Here is an 18,376-nt window from a genome sequence, read left to right on the forward strand (position 1 = left end):
CGGGGCAGGAGGACAGGAGCAGGTGCAGCCAAGTGGCTGTGGCTCTGAGGTCCAAGGAGGCTGTGAGGTCTCAGCAGGCAGGCAGAACAGCTCCGGGACCACAGCATGGGTCTTTAGAGATCCAGGCAGGTTGGTGGCATCAGGACAGCACCATAGAAAGCAGTTAAATTCCAGGCTCTAGACTGGGGTTCCAGGTAATCTACTTACCAGTACTGGGGCCCAAGACAGAGCCCGGCAAGAAATGAGGATGACTAACGCCAAATTCTAGATGCTCGGCTAGAACTTCTTAAGTGCAACTTCCTGGAGTCTGGAACTTCAAGGTACATTTGCAAGTAGGACAGAGTCTGACAAAACTCTTAAGCAACTTATAGCAAAGGGCAAGAATAACACTTCTGTGTTTGAACCTATAATACAGCCTAAGATATAAAGAAGTCATCACTGGGACTTCCCTGGTGGCGCAGTGGTTGAGAATCCACCTGCCAATGCAGGGGACATGGGTTCGAGCCCTGGTCTGGGAAGATCCCACATGTCGCGGAGCAACTAAGCCCGTGCACCGCAACTACTGAGCCTGCGCTCTAGAACACGCGAGCCACAACTACTGAGCCCGCCTGCCACAACTACTGAAGCCTGCCTGCCACAACTACTGAAGCCCGCACACCTGGAGGCCATGCTCCACCAACAGGAGAATCCACCGCAATGAGAAGCCTGCGCACTGCAACGAAGAGTAGCCCCTCCTTGCCGCAACTAGAGAAAGCCCGTGCACAGCAACAAAGACTCAATGCAGCCAAAAATAATAAAAAAAAAAAAAAGTCATTACTGACAGGAGGAACATAACTTAATATGCAGTCTAACTAAATCCATGGAATACGTGTTTATTTATAATAGGATTTGCTAAACACCCTCACTGGCTAGGAGAATCATAAGAACTAAGAAGCAGAGCTCAAGAGGCCTTCAGTGTAGTGTAAAATACACGACATGGGAGCCAGACTCCATAGTCCAGACCTTGGCTAGTACATGGCAGTATTTTTTTTAGCAAATTATAGCTAATTTGTTTATAAAAACTAGAGTAATATCTGGGGAACTAGGACACCTAAATTCTAGACTCAAATCCTAGCCCTGGATCTAACTATCCATGTTAACTTGGGAAAACTGCATACACTTTTCAGGCCTCAGTTTGCAGACCTGGACAACTGAGAGGGTTGAGGACTAAGAATACTTAAATGTATACTTTAAAGTGTCTTCTGGGAATCTTTCAAATCCTTATGCTCTTCAAAGAGCACCTGGGCTTTCCCCTTGCTGTACAGTCTGCATAACTTCGCGAATCACTGTGTTATCTTAGTTTATACAATAACCCTGACCTAAATATTATGACTCCCATTTCGGAGGTGAGGAAATGTAAATCTAGCAAGTTTGAATAATTTGTACAAAATCCCATGGCTAAATTAGTGCTGAAGCTAGGATTATAATTTGGTTCTACCAGTTCTAAAGCTGTGTATTTTCTACTTTCTGTATGTTACTCTGTCATTAGACTTGATTTCTGTTCACCAGGCCAGGATCACAAACAGTATCTATATCCTTAACCAGGTAGATCGCACTTCGATATTTCTAAGTTGCTACTTGTTCAGTTCTCTCCTCTGTCAGCGCTCCCTTGCCTTGTTATTTACGGTGCTGTCAGCCCATATGGTCTAACTCCCATTTCTTACTCTGCTAAATGTCTCCTACATGTCTGTTTTCTAGCAGTTAACTCCTTTTATCTGAAATAAAATACTTACGTACTTGCTCACTTCACCCACTTTACAGTGAAAAAAATTAAATATGCATGAAGTTGGTGCTAAAATGATAATAAATAACAAAGGATAAAACAAATACCAGAAAAGTAAAAACTCCAGTAGTTATTTTCCATTTTCTTTTATATTTAGAGACAAGGAAGATGGTTTTTCAAGTCTAAACACTGGAACAACCTAAATCGCATTAATATACAATCATCCTCTCCTAAAGGAAACTAAATGGAATATTTGAATAGATAAACAGTATTTAATATTTAGCTTTCAGAATACAGAAACATCTTGGCAAAACTGTGACGCCACTGTGTGTATATTTGAGGTAATATTTGTATAATTAGCAACTCTCACAGCAATGGGAAACACTGCTTTTTGGATACATTATACATTTCCAAGTCAAGAATTCCACGTTGTTGTAAAATAATTTCAGTTCAGTGCTGTGGCAGTTATGCAAATAGATGTAAACTCCATTCCCAGATGAACTTTAAAAAAGCAGAATCTTTACTAATTATGTGTTAGTAACACAAATGTCAACAAAAATAATCCCCAACAGGTGCAGAAGCACAGTAACAAAAATATAATTATCAATATAGTTGTTTTATGACAGTCAACTGCAGTACCATCAGGCTTAAAAAAATAAAACTTAAGGTCATTATTTTTTGCTCTTTCTGACTCTTACCTATAAATATAGTAGCTACTTCTAATCATTTATCCTTAGTTAATCTCCCTATGAACAAACTTGCTGATATTGAATACTATTTTCAAATACACCATCGTCTGATTAAGTAAGCGTAGTATTATTATTGGAAATTCATCAAAGCTTTTAAGGTTGTTTAATGGTTTCATGCAACTTAAAAATCTAAGTTTGGAAGTAAGTGGCTAATGAATTTCTCCTTTTATTGGTAAACAGCCACCATACACCAGTGTTACTATATCTAGATAAGGTGTTTAACATGCTTATATTTCACTTGAGAGCTAGAATACAGACTTTACAATATATCTGAAACATCATCAAATATTGTGATAATGCCATTATGACAATAGCCTATGTGTGTGGCATTAAAAAAAATACTGGCTGGTCACAGACAGTTTGTTTTTCTGAACTGAACTTTAAGTTTTCCAGAGGCTAACATGATAACAAATTTATCCTCTTGACATGGTGTATCACAGTCTTCTTTCATAAAGTTCACAGGCCTTTCTTATTGCCTTTCGCTGCACGATCCTGCAAGAAAAAAAATGTGACGGGTAGTTATAGCAAGAGTGAGAAACACATTCATAAATATGACAAGGACTTTTAAAAAACATCCTTTTCTGTGTACAGTTATTATGAGAATATCAAATTAAAACATAGATTGAGAAAGTCTCAAATTTTAAAAAACTACAAAGTGAGTAGTTTTACTTGAAAAAGTGCTTAGAGGGATAAAAAATAACACTCTTGATAAGTTCACCTTTTCCTCTGCTTTAATATATTTTGCTTTCATTTCACAGCTTATACAAGGAAAACAAAATTTCTAAAATTTCCCTCTTGCAAACTTAATGAAGAGTTTTGGCAAAGAAAGAAGAGAACCAAAAAACCCATATGGGGTGGGCTTCTTTTGGTTCTTCAGATATTTGCCAATAGAACTGGCTTCTCAAATTATACTCTTTGCTGATCTCAAGACGACTATAATACATGATTTAAAACTGGAGGAAAATGGGATAGAAGTTAACCAGAGAGATCATTTGCACGAAGAAGGTAGACATCTACACTGAGAAAAAAAATCACAAACAATGGAGTTCTGGGGTTATTGTTGCACCCGGGAAGCTATCGAGCTCTCGTTGCGGCTGAGCATTTCTGCTTTCAGAGCAACTTCAGTAACATCAACTTTAAGCAATCGAGTCAGAAGACAGCATTAGAGGAGGTATATGAGTAACAAGGTACCGCTTTTATGTGTTTCCATGTATCTTACCACCTAAGATAAAAAGCACAGCTTTAATGGATCTGCTATTCTGGATAAGTCCCTTAAGTGAAGGGTGATTTTCCAAAATGAAATTTTAAAATGGCTAGCTGCCAATTATTCTGAGTACATTCTGGGTTTTCTTTTCTAGAAGAGAGCCAGGGCAAACAAGGAAAGGCAAAGACTACATATTTCAAAGGAATTATTTTCTAATATTTATTTAGTGCCTATAACAGGAAGGGGATCAGATGGGGAAATCCAAACAAATTTAAAAGATGTAAAGTGGGATTTGTTTACAGTAAAGAAACAAGCTTTCCTCTCTTCCACCTGTTTCCTTAACGTTTTAACAGTCCTTTATTTTATGATTATTTTATTTAAAGTAAATCAAGTATATAAAATTGAAAAGTTAAGTTTCCCAATGAACTTTATGATGTAATTCAATTATTGAGGTTGGTCTGACAATTGAAGTAAAATCGTGAAGAACAGTTTGGTACAGCTTTTTACTGTAGATGGTCTACAGCAATCTTTTGCTTCTCAGCTGGGTTCAGAAGGTGAATATCAAAGTGTAAGAGTCACTTTTAAGAAAATGGTTCTCATTTAATGACACCTATATTTCAGAATCTTATTCAGGTTCTCCTACTGGACAATGGAGGGTTAAGTAGGTGGATGGGAAAAAGAAGTGTCCAGTCGAGAAATAACTCATAGCACCGTACAGTTGTAGAGAGTTTTTCTTGTTTAAATATATTTAAAGTGCTTTCTTGCCCAGGATCTGATTTAATGCTCATGAAATATTATAATCCTCATCTAAGTACTGAAGAAGCCAAGTTGCATGAATGTCAGATGATTCACCCGAGGTTTACAGAACTGGTCAACCATGGAGCTGAGAGTTTTTTTCATCAGATATTTATCACAGGGAATTGGTTTCATAGGTGGTGAGAGAGTAGACACACCACACAGGGTGGTAAAAGACACCTCAGGTATTAGCAACGGCAGAAAACCATTCTTTGGGCTGGAGGGCAATGGAGGAGACAGTGTTAACAGATCCCAGGAACGAGGTCCCACCAGGTGGAAGACGCCCAGTGGGAACTGGGACCATGGAAAGAGATAAGGCTGCTGTGGCAGATGCCACCCGAAGTGGAGAAAACAGGAGACTTTCTTGGCTTTCCCCCTCCTCCTGCCTTCAGTCTTCTACCAGTGCCTCCCTTTGGCTGAATCTGCACAGAATCCAGACAGCGGACCCCAGAACCCACAGTCCAATGACCAGCACAGGTGAAGGAACATAATGGTTAATGATGGAAGTTCTGAAGAAAGATTTCCTGACTTTAAATCCAACTTTGAAAGCTATCACTTTTCAGTTCAGTGACTTTGGGTACATTATTTAACATCTCTGGGTCTCCTTTCCCTCATTCACAAAATAGGGTATTAAAATATGTATTTTATCAATAATTTGATGGGCTATCAAGGAGAGAACGCAGATAACATATATGAAGCCATCAGCCAAGTGCTTGGTCCTGAGCACACCCTCAGTAAATGTCATCCATAAGTATTTCAAAAACCTGGATACAAGGCTTAAATGCACCAAGGCCCAACTCTCAGCCTGGCACCTGGCATATCTGGGATGAGGACATTTTTTCAAAGACAGGTATAAAAACTACTTTCTTGGGAAGAGATTACTCGTAAAAACTTTTGAACATCTTTTATCAGGAATGCATAAGCTTCAAACTGAAGCTTTTTTGGGGGAAAGAAAATGGGTTGAAGGTATCTTACTATCATATACATTCTTGAGGGATTAACAGAATCATTGGCTGTTACCACAATGGGACATTCTCTGCTTCTTTCTCCATCCAGGGATCTAAACGTTTCTGATACCCTGGGCAGAGACCACTGGTGTAGATGCTCATCCTTGTTGACTACACCCTGATCTCACAGATGGGAGGGAAAAATAGTTCTATTTCTAGGCGAGAGGCTTCTGAAACGTTTCTTCACTTTCTATGGTGGATCTTTAAGTATGCAATGGAACAATTCTCATCATGCCACGGTGAAGTCAGCAATTTCAGGACCTCTGTTGTAGAGATGGAGAAAGGGTGGTCCTGCTGAAAATCTAACTATCTACTCCAGAGCATGAGATCTGAGCTCTTGGTGTCCTGGGTCTGGAGCCCACAGGGTATCTATGCTTCTCTGGTCACCCTACTGTCAAAGTAGGTCAGTTAAATCAGACATGCAACTCAGCTGGGAATACCAGATTACAGATGTGCATCAGATTATCTCTTGACTGGCTCTAATCAAGGCCAAAGTGGCTGGATGAGAATAAGTCATTCTTTCAGTAAAATTTCTACAGAGGAGTACTGGCAATAGTGATAATTATGATAACAGCTATCATTCCTTGGGTGTTTACTATCAGCCAGGCACAATGCTAAGCACCCTACACATTTTATTTAATCCTCCCAACAAGCCAGTGAGCCAGGTGTTATTACTATTCTGATTTTACAGATGAAGAAAAGTGAGCCCCAGAGGGGTGACATGACCTACTTGGGATCACAAAGCTAGTAAGAAAGTTATAGTTATTCGAGGCCTGTCTGACTCCAAGCCTATGAATATCGTGCTTGTTTGTCTTGTGCCAGGCACAGTGCTGGATCCTGAAGATACAATGACCACTGTGACATGCAGGGAAATGAGTCCTGGTACTAAGGCTTCTAATACAGTGAAATAACTGTAGAGCTGTAATTGCTAAAAAGCCCTCACTGAAGGCCACAAATGCTGCCAATTTCTAAGGATAAACCCAATCTGAAAGCAGAAGAGCAGAGACCCTCCATCTTGGGAGGAGTTGCGAGGGCCAGGGTTGCCTCTGGAATGGTCTCTTCCCTGAATTCTCCCCACACGTGGTCAAAGTGGGCTGGGAAATCAAATCAGGCTAGGGGCTGGCAGCCCAAGAAGGAACGGAAGACAAACCCAACATGGGTGAAGGTAGGGAACTGACTCTTGCTGGACTGAAGGGGAACAGAAAGAAAACCATGGCCCCTGACTTTGTGACTTCAATGATAAAAAGGTTTTCTCCATTTCCATCTTTCAACTCAACTCTGGAGGTAAAACATATATTTGAATGCCTCAGGCTTTGTCCTAAGATATTTCAAACAGTGGGATAGAAGGAGTAGTGTAATGTGGGTCTTCAATTTTTGGCTTTATTTTGGCGTGCATATGGCAAACATTCTAAATGGTAAAACTAAATTTTTCCAGAACCAGTCTGGTTTCCAATGCTGCTGTTTTTATGGCTCAATTCTTTGGCTTAAAAGTTTACTCCAGCTAGAATGCTGTTAAGTTAGCATGTCAGTAATTCTCTCTGTTATGATTATTTTCATGCAATATCCCAATCTTCAAGTAAAAATTGGCTTATTTAATCACTTTGCAAAGTCAGGATTAACTATCAATCTTCTTGGCTTGCGAAGGGCAAATAACCCAAATAATTGACTTAGGTAATTAATTACTATTTCAAAAAGCTGAGGCTCGTAAAATGGATGTCACCCACCTGAAGTTCTGAGTGTTCTTTCAGGAGCCGGTCATATTCTTTCGAAAGTCCCTCTGATTGCATCTTCATCACCGTCATGTCATTTTGTGCCTTAGAAAGGGCTAGAGAACATCGAACAGAGTTGTAAAATTTTTATTTTGAAATAATTTCAAATTTATGGAAAACTTGCAACACTTGGAGAACTTCTTTGTAGCCTTTACTCAAATTCACCAACTGTTGACGATATGGTACATTTGTAATTGTATTCTCTGTCTCCACACATGCACAATCATTTTCTTGAACCATCTGAGACTAAGTTACAGACATTCTCCTCCTCTACCCTTAAGTACGTCATTGTGTACTTCCTAAGAACAAAGATATTCATCATATAGTTAGCAAATTTAGGAAATTTAACACCAATACAATACCCTTTATCTAATCTACCATCCATATTCCAGTCTTGGCAACTGTCCTAATTATGACCTTTTTATCATTTTTTCAGTTCTAGTCCAGAGATCCAGTCCTATATCAAAGATTAACAGTAAGTTGTCATGTCTCTTTAGTTTCCATTAATCTGGAATAGTTCCTCAGCCTTCCCCCTGCCTTCTTCTCCCCTATCTTTCAAGACATTGACATTTTTAAGAATGCAGGACACTTTTTTTTTAATAGAATGATTTCCACTTTGATTTTGTCTGATGTCTTCTTATGATTAAATTCAGGTTATGCCTCCCACTTACATACAAATATGACATAAATGATGCTGAATGTATCTCAAGGTATCATATCCAGAGGCCCATCTGCCTCTCACTGGTTTTTCCATATTATAGTTATTTTCCTCCTTGTAACTAAGAAGCAGTGAGAAGACAATTAAGACTATGTAAACATCCTGTTCCTTGTCAAAACATCCCCCCTATATTTAGCATCTACTGATCATTCTTGCCTAAACCAATCTTTGTTGTGATGGTTGCAGAATGGTGATTTTCCAACTTCATCATTCCATCCAAATTTATCAGTCAGCATTGTACTATAAAGAAGAGCCTTCCTTTCTTCTCCATCCATCCATCCATCATCAGTATGAACTAATACATTCCTATTTTTTCAATGACTTATAATTCATTACTATACTTAATTTCCCCCAGATTTGGCCAGTGGGAACTTTAGGCTGGCATCCATGTCCTTCGACTATGCCCCCAACAGTTTCTGGCACAAGATGTTCCAGGCTTATCCTAACACCTCCCAGGCTCAACCTGGACTCAGGCATTATAGAGCAGAGTTTATCAGAAGGGTCTACTTTTGAAAAAACTGAGGGTGGAAAAAATATTTTATCATTTTTACTAAGGGCTGGGTGACAATATTTCCTTAAGAACAATCACTTTCTTATACAAAGCTGAAAAATATGGGGTGTATAAGTGGCACTTAAAGACTTTAACCTCAAGATGATACACAAATATGGCTACATATTAGTCTTTGTCTACCAAAAGGGTACAATCTAAGTCAGCAAATTAGGCAGAAGTTAAAAAAATATATATATATGAGATAAACATTTAAGTCAACATATTGCGTAGAAGCTAATGAGCAAATGTGTAGAAGGGAAGAGTAGTGTAAGATGGACTGGAGAAATTCTGGGAATCCTGAACTGGCTCTACATACAATTCTGCACATGTAGCCTTCACAAGTTCCGCATTTGTAAATTTTTTAGGGTAGGATTTTAGGAAAGAAAGTGGGATTTATAAAACTTAAGTCACTTTTTTGGCAAAATGAAATTACAGGTTCTGTTTATAAACAGTTTGATTGCCTTCCCTCCTGAGAAGCCATCATATGTTATATATAAGTATGTAAGTCACTATCAACTGAAGTGCCTTTTGTATCAATACTTTCTAGACTATTTTGTCAAATTAAACTCTCTGCATTGTTCTACATCTGCATTGTCCAATAAATGTTCTACAACTGTGCTGTCCAATATGGCAGCCACTAGCTTCATGTGGCTACTGAACACTTTAAATGTGGCTAGTGCAACTGAAGAACTGAGTTTTAAATTAAATCAAATTTAAATATTTATTTATTTATTTTTAATGAATTATTTTTGGCTGTGTTGGGTCTTCATTGCTGCGCGTGGGCTTTCTCTAGTTGCGGTGAGCGGGGGCTACTCTTCGCTCTGGTGCGTGGGCTTCTCATTGCGGTGGCTTCTCTTGTTGCAGAGCACAGGTGCTAGGCGCACAGGCTTCAGTAGTTGTGGCACATGGGCTTAGTTGCTCTGTGGCATGTGGAATCTTCCCGGACCAGGGATGGAACCCGTGTCCCCTGCATCGGCAGGTGGATTCATAACAACTGCGCCACCAGGGAAGTCCCTTAAATTTTGATTTAAATAGCCATATGTAGCTAATGGCTAGCCATAATAGACAGCGCAGCTTTATAACTTCCTCCACATTACTTCTATAGGTCCATAAATCTAAACTAGGTATTAAAAGTTGAATTTGACAAATTTTATGCGTCACTTAGTAAAGAAGGGCATGGGTTAGATGTGGAAGAGAGATTTTTGGTAGTTGGTTAGATTTCATAGGGACCACACCCACAATACAAAGATTTACACATTACTTTTCAATCTGTGTGTAAGGCCTTTCCTAGATGATACTTTTTTTTTAATTAATAAATTTATTTTTGGCTGCGTTGGGTCTTCGTTGCTGTGTGTGGCCTCTCTCTAGTTGCGGCGAGCGGGGGCTACTCTTCGTTGCGGTATGCGGGCTTCTCATTGCGGTGGCTTCTCTTGTTGCGGAGCATGGGCTCTAGGCGCACGGCAGTAGTTGCGGCACACGGGCTCAGTAGTTGTGGCTCGTGGGCTCTAGAGCTCAGGCTCAATAGTTGTGGCACAGGGGCTTAGTTGCTCCACAGCATGTGGTATCTTCCTGGACCAGGGCTCGAACCCATGTCCCGTGCATTGGCAGGCAGATTCTTAACCACTGCGCCACCAGGGAAGCCCCCTAGATGATACTTGAAAATACAAAACATGGTGTTATCTTCAGTTCCTTCCTTACTAAAAATGTTTACGAGCCTGGACTTACTTTGGTATATAAAAAGCAGGGACTTCCCTGGTGGCACAGTGGTTAAGAATCCGCCTGCCAATGGAGGGGACACACACAGTTTCCATCCCTGGTCTGGGAAGATCCCACATGCCATGGAGCAACTAAGCCCGTGCACCACAACTACTGAGCCTGTGCTCTAGATTCCGTGAGCCACAACAACTGAGCTCACATGCCACAACTACTGAAGCCCATGTGCTTAGAGCCGGTACTCTGCAACAAGAGAAGCCACCGCAGTGAGAAGTCCACGCACTGCAATGAAGCGTAGCCCCCACTCGCCACAACTAGAGGAAGCCCACATACAACAACAAAGATCCAATGCAGAAAGGAAAGAAAGGAAGGAAGGAAAGAAAAGAAAGTAAAGAAAAGAAAAAAGAAAGAGAAAGAAAGGGGGCTTCCCTGGTGGCGCAGTGGTTGAGAGTCCCCTTGCCGATGCGGGGGACACGGGTTCGTGCCCCGGTCCGGGAAGATCCCACATGCCGCGGAGCGGCTGGGCCCGTGAGCCATGGCCGCTGAGCCTGCGCGTCCGGAGCCTGTGCTCCGCAATGGGAGAGGCCACAACAGCGAGAGGCCCGCGTACGGCAAAAAAAAAAAAAAACAAAAAAAACGTTGGTCAGGAGGTTGTATTGAACAGTTCATCTTAATGTTAAAAACGATTTATACTTAAATTTTTGAAATGAATAAATTAATTAGGAAATTCTTAGATATCAACTCATTAGTTCCTTATTAAAAGATACTATTTTTCTCATGACTTGTTAGGAGAAAGAATGAGTCAAGTGGAACTACAAATCTGTAGAGGCAGCTAGAAAACCACTTGTACAGTCTATCCAGAAGTTTCTTCTCATCATGAATGGTACGAAGCTATAACAAAACAACTGCAGGCAAATCCTGTTTTTCTTGCACTTATCAAGCCAAGGCATGAACTGTGTTTCTTATTTTATTTTGTATTTCAGTGGATATTAGTAAACCTAATGATGACTATTTTACTGATTTCACTCTAATTAGGAGAGGATGTTACTGTCTAGGAGCCTTTTGGACTGTTTCCTAGTCCTTTCTCTACCTCTCATTTTATAAAAATTACAATATCCTGTTTTGGTTGTCTTCTACCTCCTTCTGGAACTGCCTTCATGACTAAGGGATTATATAAACTTGTTATCTGACATTTGAATATGCTTGTTTTATTTTGAACCATGTTATTTTGGAAACAGCATATATACGGAAGACATCAGACAAGGAGGCTTGAGGTGATACATCTAAGTCACTATTTCAATTTTCTCATCTGCAGAAATGAGCTGCTATCATTTGCCAGTAGCGTTATGGAAATGTTGAGATATTTCATGACAATACTGGCCAGATTCATTTATGTTCTCTGGGAACTTTTTGAGGCAAAAATCATTTATTAATATAAAGAATAACCCCAATTAATGTTACAGTGACATGTAGTAAGCCAAAATGTTTGTGTAAAATGCCATGTAAGCAGGCCAAAAATATTTGTGGTTTCCCAAGTGCCAAACTTACATTTATGGAGCTATTTGCACAGCAAGAGGAGCTGGTGAGACCGATGCACTGTGTAACTGTATTGTATCACTGTATTTTCTACCCGGGATAACAGGCAGTATTAGCTAAGCTCTGCCAAGAAATGTAAGAGAAAAATTTTTAGACACATTGGCGTGGCAGCTCAAGCTGGCTGCTGTACACTAGCTATAAGGATTGTGCCAGAGAAATAAATTTTTCAAATTTTAATTTGAAAAATTTCCCTACATCTAGTGTTGATTTCTTTTCCGTTCATTTGGTTCTATTTTTGAGAACTCGAGAGTGTGACATACCAGAGCTCTTCAGTACTTAATCCTCACATGTACTATTCCTTTACAGGGACCATCACTGGACCGTTAAGCTACAGTAATGCTTCCAAAATATTTGGAAAGTAGACACACAAACTTCTGTTCAGTAAGGGACATAAATGTGGTTTTAATTATATTGTGGTAATTTTTGTACAAGCCTATATTGTCAGGTACATGCAGGTAAGGTCTGTTTTATTTATCACTTCAATTATCACCCACTCTTTTTTTTTTTGTGGTACGCGGGCCTCTCACTGCTGTGGCGTCTCCCGTTGCAGAGCACAGGCTCCGGACGCGCAGGCTCAGCGGCCATGGCTCACGGGCCCAGCCGCTCCGCGGCATGTGGGATCTTCCCAGACCGGGGCACGAACCCGCGTCCCCTGCATCGGCAGGCGGACTCTCAACCACTGCGCCACCAGGGAAGCCCTCACCCACTCTTTTTTAACCTCACATCCGTATGTTGATAAGGTGTGTTGATTCTACTTCCTTTTTATCTCTCCAATCCATCCACTTCACTCAATCTGTTATCACGGTCCTCATCTCTAGTTTAGATTATTGAAATGGATTCCTCACCTTGTTTCTTGGCTACTCTAATTCATTGTCCACAGTAATGTCAAAGTGACTGCTTGCTCCTCCGCCTAAAAACCCTCCAGCAGTGCTCCCCCCACCAAAATGTTAACATATAAACATGGCACATGAGGCCCTTTATGATGGATCCTAGGCTTACTTTTCAACTCTCACCACTACCTCCACCTTATTTTATGCTCCAGCCACAGTGAGCACCTTGTAGTACTTCAGAAAGGCATACTCTTTCAGTTACATGCTACTCATTTTGTTAAAACATCCTTGCCCATCTCCTTTCACCTCCCTGCCTGACTCATTCTCTCCTATTTCATCTGGGTAATTAATATTTATCCTTTGAAATGTCAAGAAATTATCCTTGATCTTTTCTGTTGGCTTCTACTTCATCTTGAGCTTAATTTTATTATAGCACTTATCATGCTGAGGTATAACTATGTCCCTACCGGACTGTGGACTACTCAAGAAACAAAGCTGTGTCTTGTCTCTCTGTTCTGGGTACCCAGCACTGTGCCTAGCACATGGCAGGTGTCTAAAATATGTTCCCTGAAGGAAGGAAAGAACAGACAAATGAAAAGTCTAAGCTTTAAGCATCTGAAAAATTCACTTGTGTGGAACCAGTTCATTTTTTGAAAATATGATAAATGTCAGGTAAACAATGAGGTACCACTTTAGTCACTTGATAGGAATCTTGGTTGCAACTAAACCAAATTATATCTTTAATGGAAATAAATTCAGGCTAGCTGGAAAGTCACAAAGCAAACAGACCTTTCTTGATATTTTGATAAAAATATAATCACGTTACAAATATCTCATGCTAATTCATAATTAAAAACAAAAAGCAAACGAATACTATTACAGAATCCAGTTTAGTTTAAAAAAAAAAAGAAAACACTGATTCTATCGGGCAGGATATATACAAGATAAGCCTGGAGCACCTTGTAGAGTCAGAAGGATGTACTCAAGAAAAGATAAAGCAAAAAAAAAAAAAAAAATCCAAAATGATGGGGACACGTCAAAGAGACACAGGAGCCAACTGAAGGAGCTCCCAATGGCTAATGCTAAAAAAATGACTTGAGCAACAAAATAAATAAAAGAGTATTTTTTTCTTTCTTTCTTTTTTTACAGCCTTGTTTATTCCCAGAAGGCCTCAAAAAACTGAAGCAATAGTCATGCTTTATCCCTCCCCAGACGAATCTTTAGGAAAAGGCAAAAGATTCATTTGATTATGAAGAGAAGCACGAGTATAGATTAAGAGTATTAAATTATAATCTACAGTATAAAATGAATACCTATGATTAAATAAATAAATAATTAGGGGTAAATAGACATATTTGTGCAGAAGAGTTCCAAAAATTTATGTAGATACTCTCACCTCAAGGAGGTAGGGCATAACCCCCCACTTCTTAAGCTTGGGCTACAAATAGTGACTTCCTTCCAAAGACTACACTATGGGAAGAGGGGGAAAAAAGTAACATTGCATAGAGAAACCTGACAAACACTAACATCCGCCAGGCAGTCAAGGTCAACATCAACAGTGATGAATCATGCTGGTATGTATTTCTGGAATAACGTGATGAAAATGGCACTTTACCCTCTGTGACTTTCCTCTCCAGTCCCATAACTCCAGTCTGACCGTGAAAAATATCAGACAGCTTCTGACAGAGAAACATTCTGTAAAATAGCCAATACTTCTCAAAACTGTCAAGCTCTTCAAAAATAAGGAAAGTCTGAGAAATTATTATAGCCTAGAGGAGCCTAAGGAGACATAAAGCTAAATGTAATGTGGTATCCTGAATGAGATCCTAGAACAGAAAAAAGATGTGAGGTGAAAACTAAGGAAATCTGAATAAACTATGGACTTTGTCAATAATAATATATCCATATTGGTTCATTAATTGTATAAATGAACCATATTAATGTAAGACATGAATAACAGGAGACACTGAGTGTGGGGTATATGATAATTCTCTGTACTATATTGCCTACTTTTCTATAAATATAAACTGTCCTAACATAAAATTTATTTTAAAAAAGTACAGTGGGAAAAAACCTCACACAAAACACATGTATACAGAACAAGATATAATAAAATTCATTAGGCTATAAGTACTATCTTAGTAAGAACCTATCAAATATGACCCCTTAAGTTCCATTGTTTTAAATAAACAAAAACTTAATTAAATTTTTCTTTTGTGTAAAATCTTCTGATGTTTTAAAATTATTATATTATGTAGTTAAAACCCCACCAAAGTGGTAATATTAAAAAAAGTCAGTGAGTCGGGAGTGAGGCAGTAGATAAAAGAAAAGCAGATATTCTAGTAAAGAAGCATGAATCTCACTATTTATGATAGCCAGGTCATGGAAGCAACCTAAATGCCCATCAACAGATGAATGGATAAAGAAGATGTGGTACATATACACAATGGAATATTACTCAGCCATAAAAAGGAATGAAGTTGGGTCATTTGTAGAGACGTGGATGGATCTAGAGACTGTCACACAGAGTGAAGTAAGTCAGAAAGAGAAAAACAGATATCGTATATTAACACATACATGTGGAACCTAGAAAAATTGTACAGATGAACCAGTTAGCAGGGCAGAAATTGAGACACAGATGTAGAGAACAAACGTATGGACACCAAGGGGGGAAGCCACGGGGGGGCATGGTGGTGTGATGAATTGGGCGATTGGGATTGACATTAATACACTGATGTGTATAAAACTGATGACTAATAAGGACCTGCTGTATAGAAAAATGAATAAAATTAAATTCAAAAATAAAAACGAGGTAAGCCAGATCACGAAAAGTGATCTAGATATTGCCATAGACTAAAAAAAAAAAAAAAGAAGCATGAACTTAATACATTTCAAGAATATCAAAGTGTAGGTCCCTTAACCTTCATGAATAAATCTTATGTGTAAGAGGTTTAAGTTATTTAAGAGGAGGGTTGAGAGGCAATATGATTATAAATATCTTAAAAATATTTAAAGTTAGTGTTCATAAAAACAGTTTTTATGAAATCCACATTAGGGTCAATTTGTACAACAAATACAGAAGGGCTGTGAGAATTAAGCTCCTTAACAGCGATGAGAAATCTTTACTGTTTTCATCAAGAGTATGAAGAAGGAAACGTTTTTCCCAGTCTCTAACCACTGAGAGTGCATGACACATAAGAGCCCCTCCAAAGATTCCTACTGTTCATGACTAGAGAAGATGAAGCTGTTACACAGGTGAAACTGCCCTAAGACAAGGGAGTCATCCACTCATCTATCCATTCAACAATGTATGGAATGACTACTAGGCATCAGGCATTCTACTAAGTGTTGAGGATGAAAAGATAGGTAGGGTCTTAGCTCTTGTACTACTCATTTTCTAGTCAGAGGAAGACGCACAATAAAGCAACCAACCAACCAACAGTGAGTGCCAAGTGTCATGAAGAAAGTTAGAATAGGGTGATGTGATAAAGAATGACTATGCAGCCACATGAGATGGAGTACTCAGGAAAAGTTTCTCTAAAGTGGTAAAATTTAAGCTACTATCAGTTCTGTCTGCTAAGGGCACCTAGAAGTAATGACACCCCAGTAGCAATGAGCACACCTAGGCTCTAGATATTATTTTCTAAATACCATTCCCTACCTAAAGGCTCACTGGAGAAATGGTTGATTCAAGGGATAGAGGAGGAAAAGTACAAGATAAGCTTGGACTATCTTGTTATACCAGAATGTATGTGCTTACAGAATGGGGGCATGACAAAATGATATGGGACCCAGCTTGAAAAGACTTCCACTGGCCAAATCTGAGACAATCTGAACACTAAAATATAATGCTCACAATGAATTATAATGCAATGAATATATTACACAAGCAAATCAATAAGTAACTGGGGGAAAAAGGGAAAGCTTCTCCTTTAACAATAGAATGGCATCTAATAAATGGAGAAGGAATAAGAGAATTAGAAAATCACCATTTGGAAAATATAAAAATAGTAAGTGAGAGGAAAATATGAAGAGAAAGAAAAGGATAAGGCAAGTGTAAGGTGTTATCATTTGGGTACAGGGCATATTTTTTTGGTATTATTTTTGCATCTCTCCTGTGATTTGAATTGTGTGATTTGAATTTATTATGTCTGAATAAAAAGTTAAAAGGAAAAAAATAAATTGCTATGAAGTAGAGCAGAGAAATGGGGCAGTAAGTGAAGGAGTATGAGACAAAAGGAAGTTTTTGTTTTTATGTTTTGGGATAGGAGATGCCAGGAGATGTCTGTAGGGTGATAGGAAGTGAGGAAGTAATTGCAGAAACAGCATCCTTGAGAAGGATAGTGGGCTTGGCAGCCAAAGCAGTAGAAGAAGGATTGACACTTAATCCACAGTAACCCAAGGACAGGTAGAGTTTGAGGCCAGCTGAGGGAGGACAGTAGTTTTGGTGGTGAGAAGATGACTTTTTTGATTAATTCTTTGTGTCCAATGAAGTAGGGTGGATTTAGAATTTAGAAGTGAGATGAGAAGATCTGAAGTAGTTCTGAAGAGTGAAAAAGTGAAGATTTTAGAGAAGTTCAATAGGACTGTCACAGTGCTGAGGGACCATCTGAATGCAGTGACCATTTATTTAAAATAAGAAGTTAGTTCCTTCAGCAATGCTGAGATGCTTGAGTGCAGGTACCAAGTGATGGATACCTGACTATCACCAGAGCTCGGTCCTTGAGAGAGGAGGGAAGTAGAGGAGGAAGGGGGGAGGGGGGAGGAAGAGGGGAGGAAGAAGAAGGAGGTAAGTAGTTTGCAAGAGCCTAATTATGATGAACCAGTGTTTGGGGGTGAGATTTATTCATATCTATTAGATAACAGGCCTAGAACACTAAGTATGTGCTGGGGACAAGGAGTTGACTTAGATGTGGCCCTTGCCTTCAGAGCACTTACAATCTAGTAAGAAAGATAAACAAATGAAAAGTAATTTCTACAGAGTACACTATTAAGTTAGTATCCATGCAGAACTATGGAGGTCCAGATGGAAGCCACTCAACCCAGCTTGAAGGGAGAGAGTTTCAGGGAGGCTCCTGAGAGGCAGCGATGCTGGAGCTGAAGGATGAGCACAAGCTGGCAGAGTGTGAAGGAAGAGGGCAGTAGAGGCAGACAGACCTGCAGTCCTGGACAAAGGGGAAAGGTGATGAAACACCACTGTTAGGAGGAAAAGCTCCCATATTTAAGAGAGTAGGGGTATAAAATTTAGACTGGACAAGGGTGGGGCAGGCAAAACTAGAGATGACGCTGGGGGGCAGATCGCAGAAGACCACGTGTGCCATCCTGAAGAGCTATAAAGGTCACAGGAACCAATACAGAGTTTTAAGAAGTGAAGAAGCATAATCAGATCTGTGGTGTTGCCACCCTAGTGGCAAAGTGAAGAAGCCAGACTAATGGCAGGGACATGCTTTAGAAGGAATGGAAAGAAAGCTGCCCAAACAATTATACTAAAGAGTAAACATTAATGCATGAAACCAATTATAGCTCTATTTGCCACATGAGCAAAGGGGAAATGAGTGATTTTTTGTGTGTGTCTTAATTTCTATACCTATCGCTAGGTATATTGGTGCCTGCCCCTACCCTCTGGGGGACTATGACCATGAATGAGGTTTATGGGTGAAGCGCTTTTGGGTTTTAGAAAAGA

General features: G+C 39.5%; 1 protein-coding gene and 1 pseudogene across 3 annotated transcripts in view; both read right to left on the bottom strand.

Annotated features, from left to right (window-relative positions):
• Positions 1-1,892: 1,892 nt before the first annotated feature.
• The window catches only part of BCAP29 (B cell receptor associated protein 29), a 40,497-nt gene continuing 24,013 nt past the window's right edge, over positions 1,893-18,376 (bottom strand). For all 3 annotated transcript variants that reach the window (XM_019940628.3, XM_019940629.3, XM_073809575.1), the window contains exons 7-8: positions 7,242-7,342; positions 1,893-3,003 (exon numbers count right to left, since the gene is read on the bottom strand). In XM_019940628.3, the coding sequence (XP_019796187.1) occupies positions 2,968-3,003; positions 7,242-7,342 (137 nt within the window). In that variant the 3' untranslated portion in view covers positions 1,893-2,967. The remainder of the gene's footprint in view (positions 3,004-7,241; positions 7,343-18,376) is intronic.
• LOC117313670 (U5 spliceosomal RNA) lies at positions 13,841-13,962 on the bottom strand (annotated as a pseudogene).

Source organism: Tursiops truncatus, chromosome 9, assembly GCF_011762595.2.
Source record: "Tursiops truncatus isolate mTurTru1 chromosome 9, mTurTru1.mat.Y, whole genome shotgun sequence".
NCBI classification, from domain to species: domain Eukaryota; kingdom Metazoa; phylum Chordata; class Mammalia; order Artiodactyla; family Delphinidae; genus Tursiops; species Tursiops truncatus.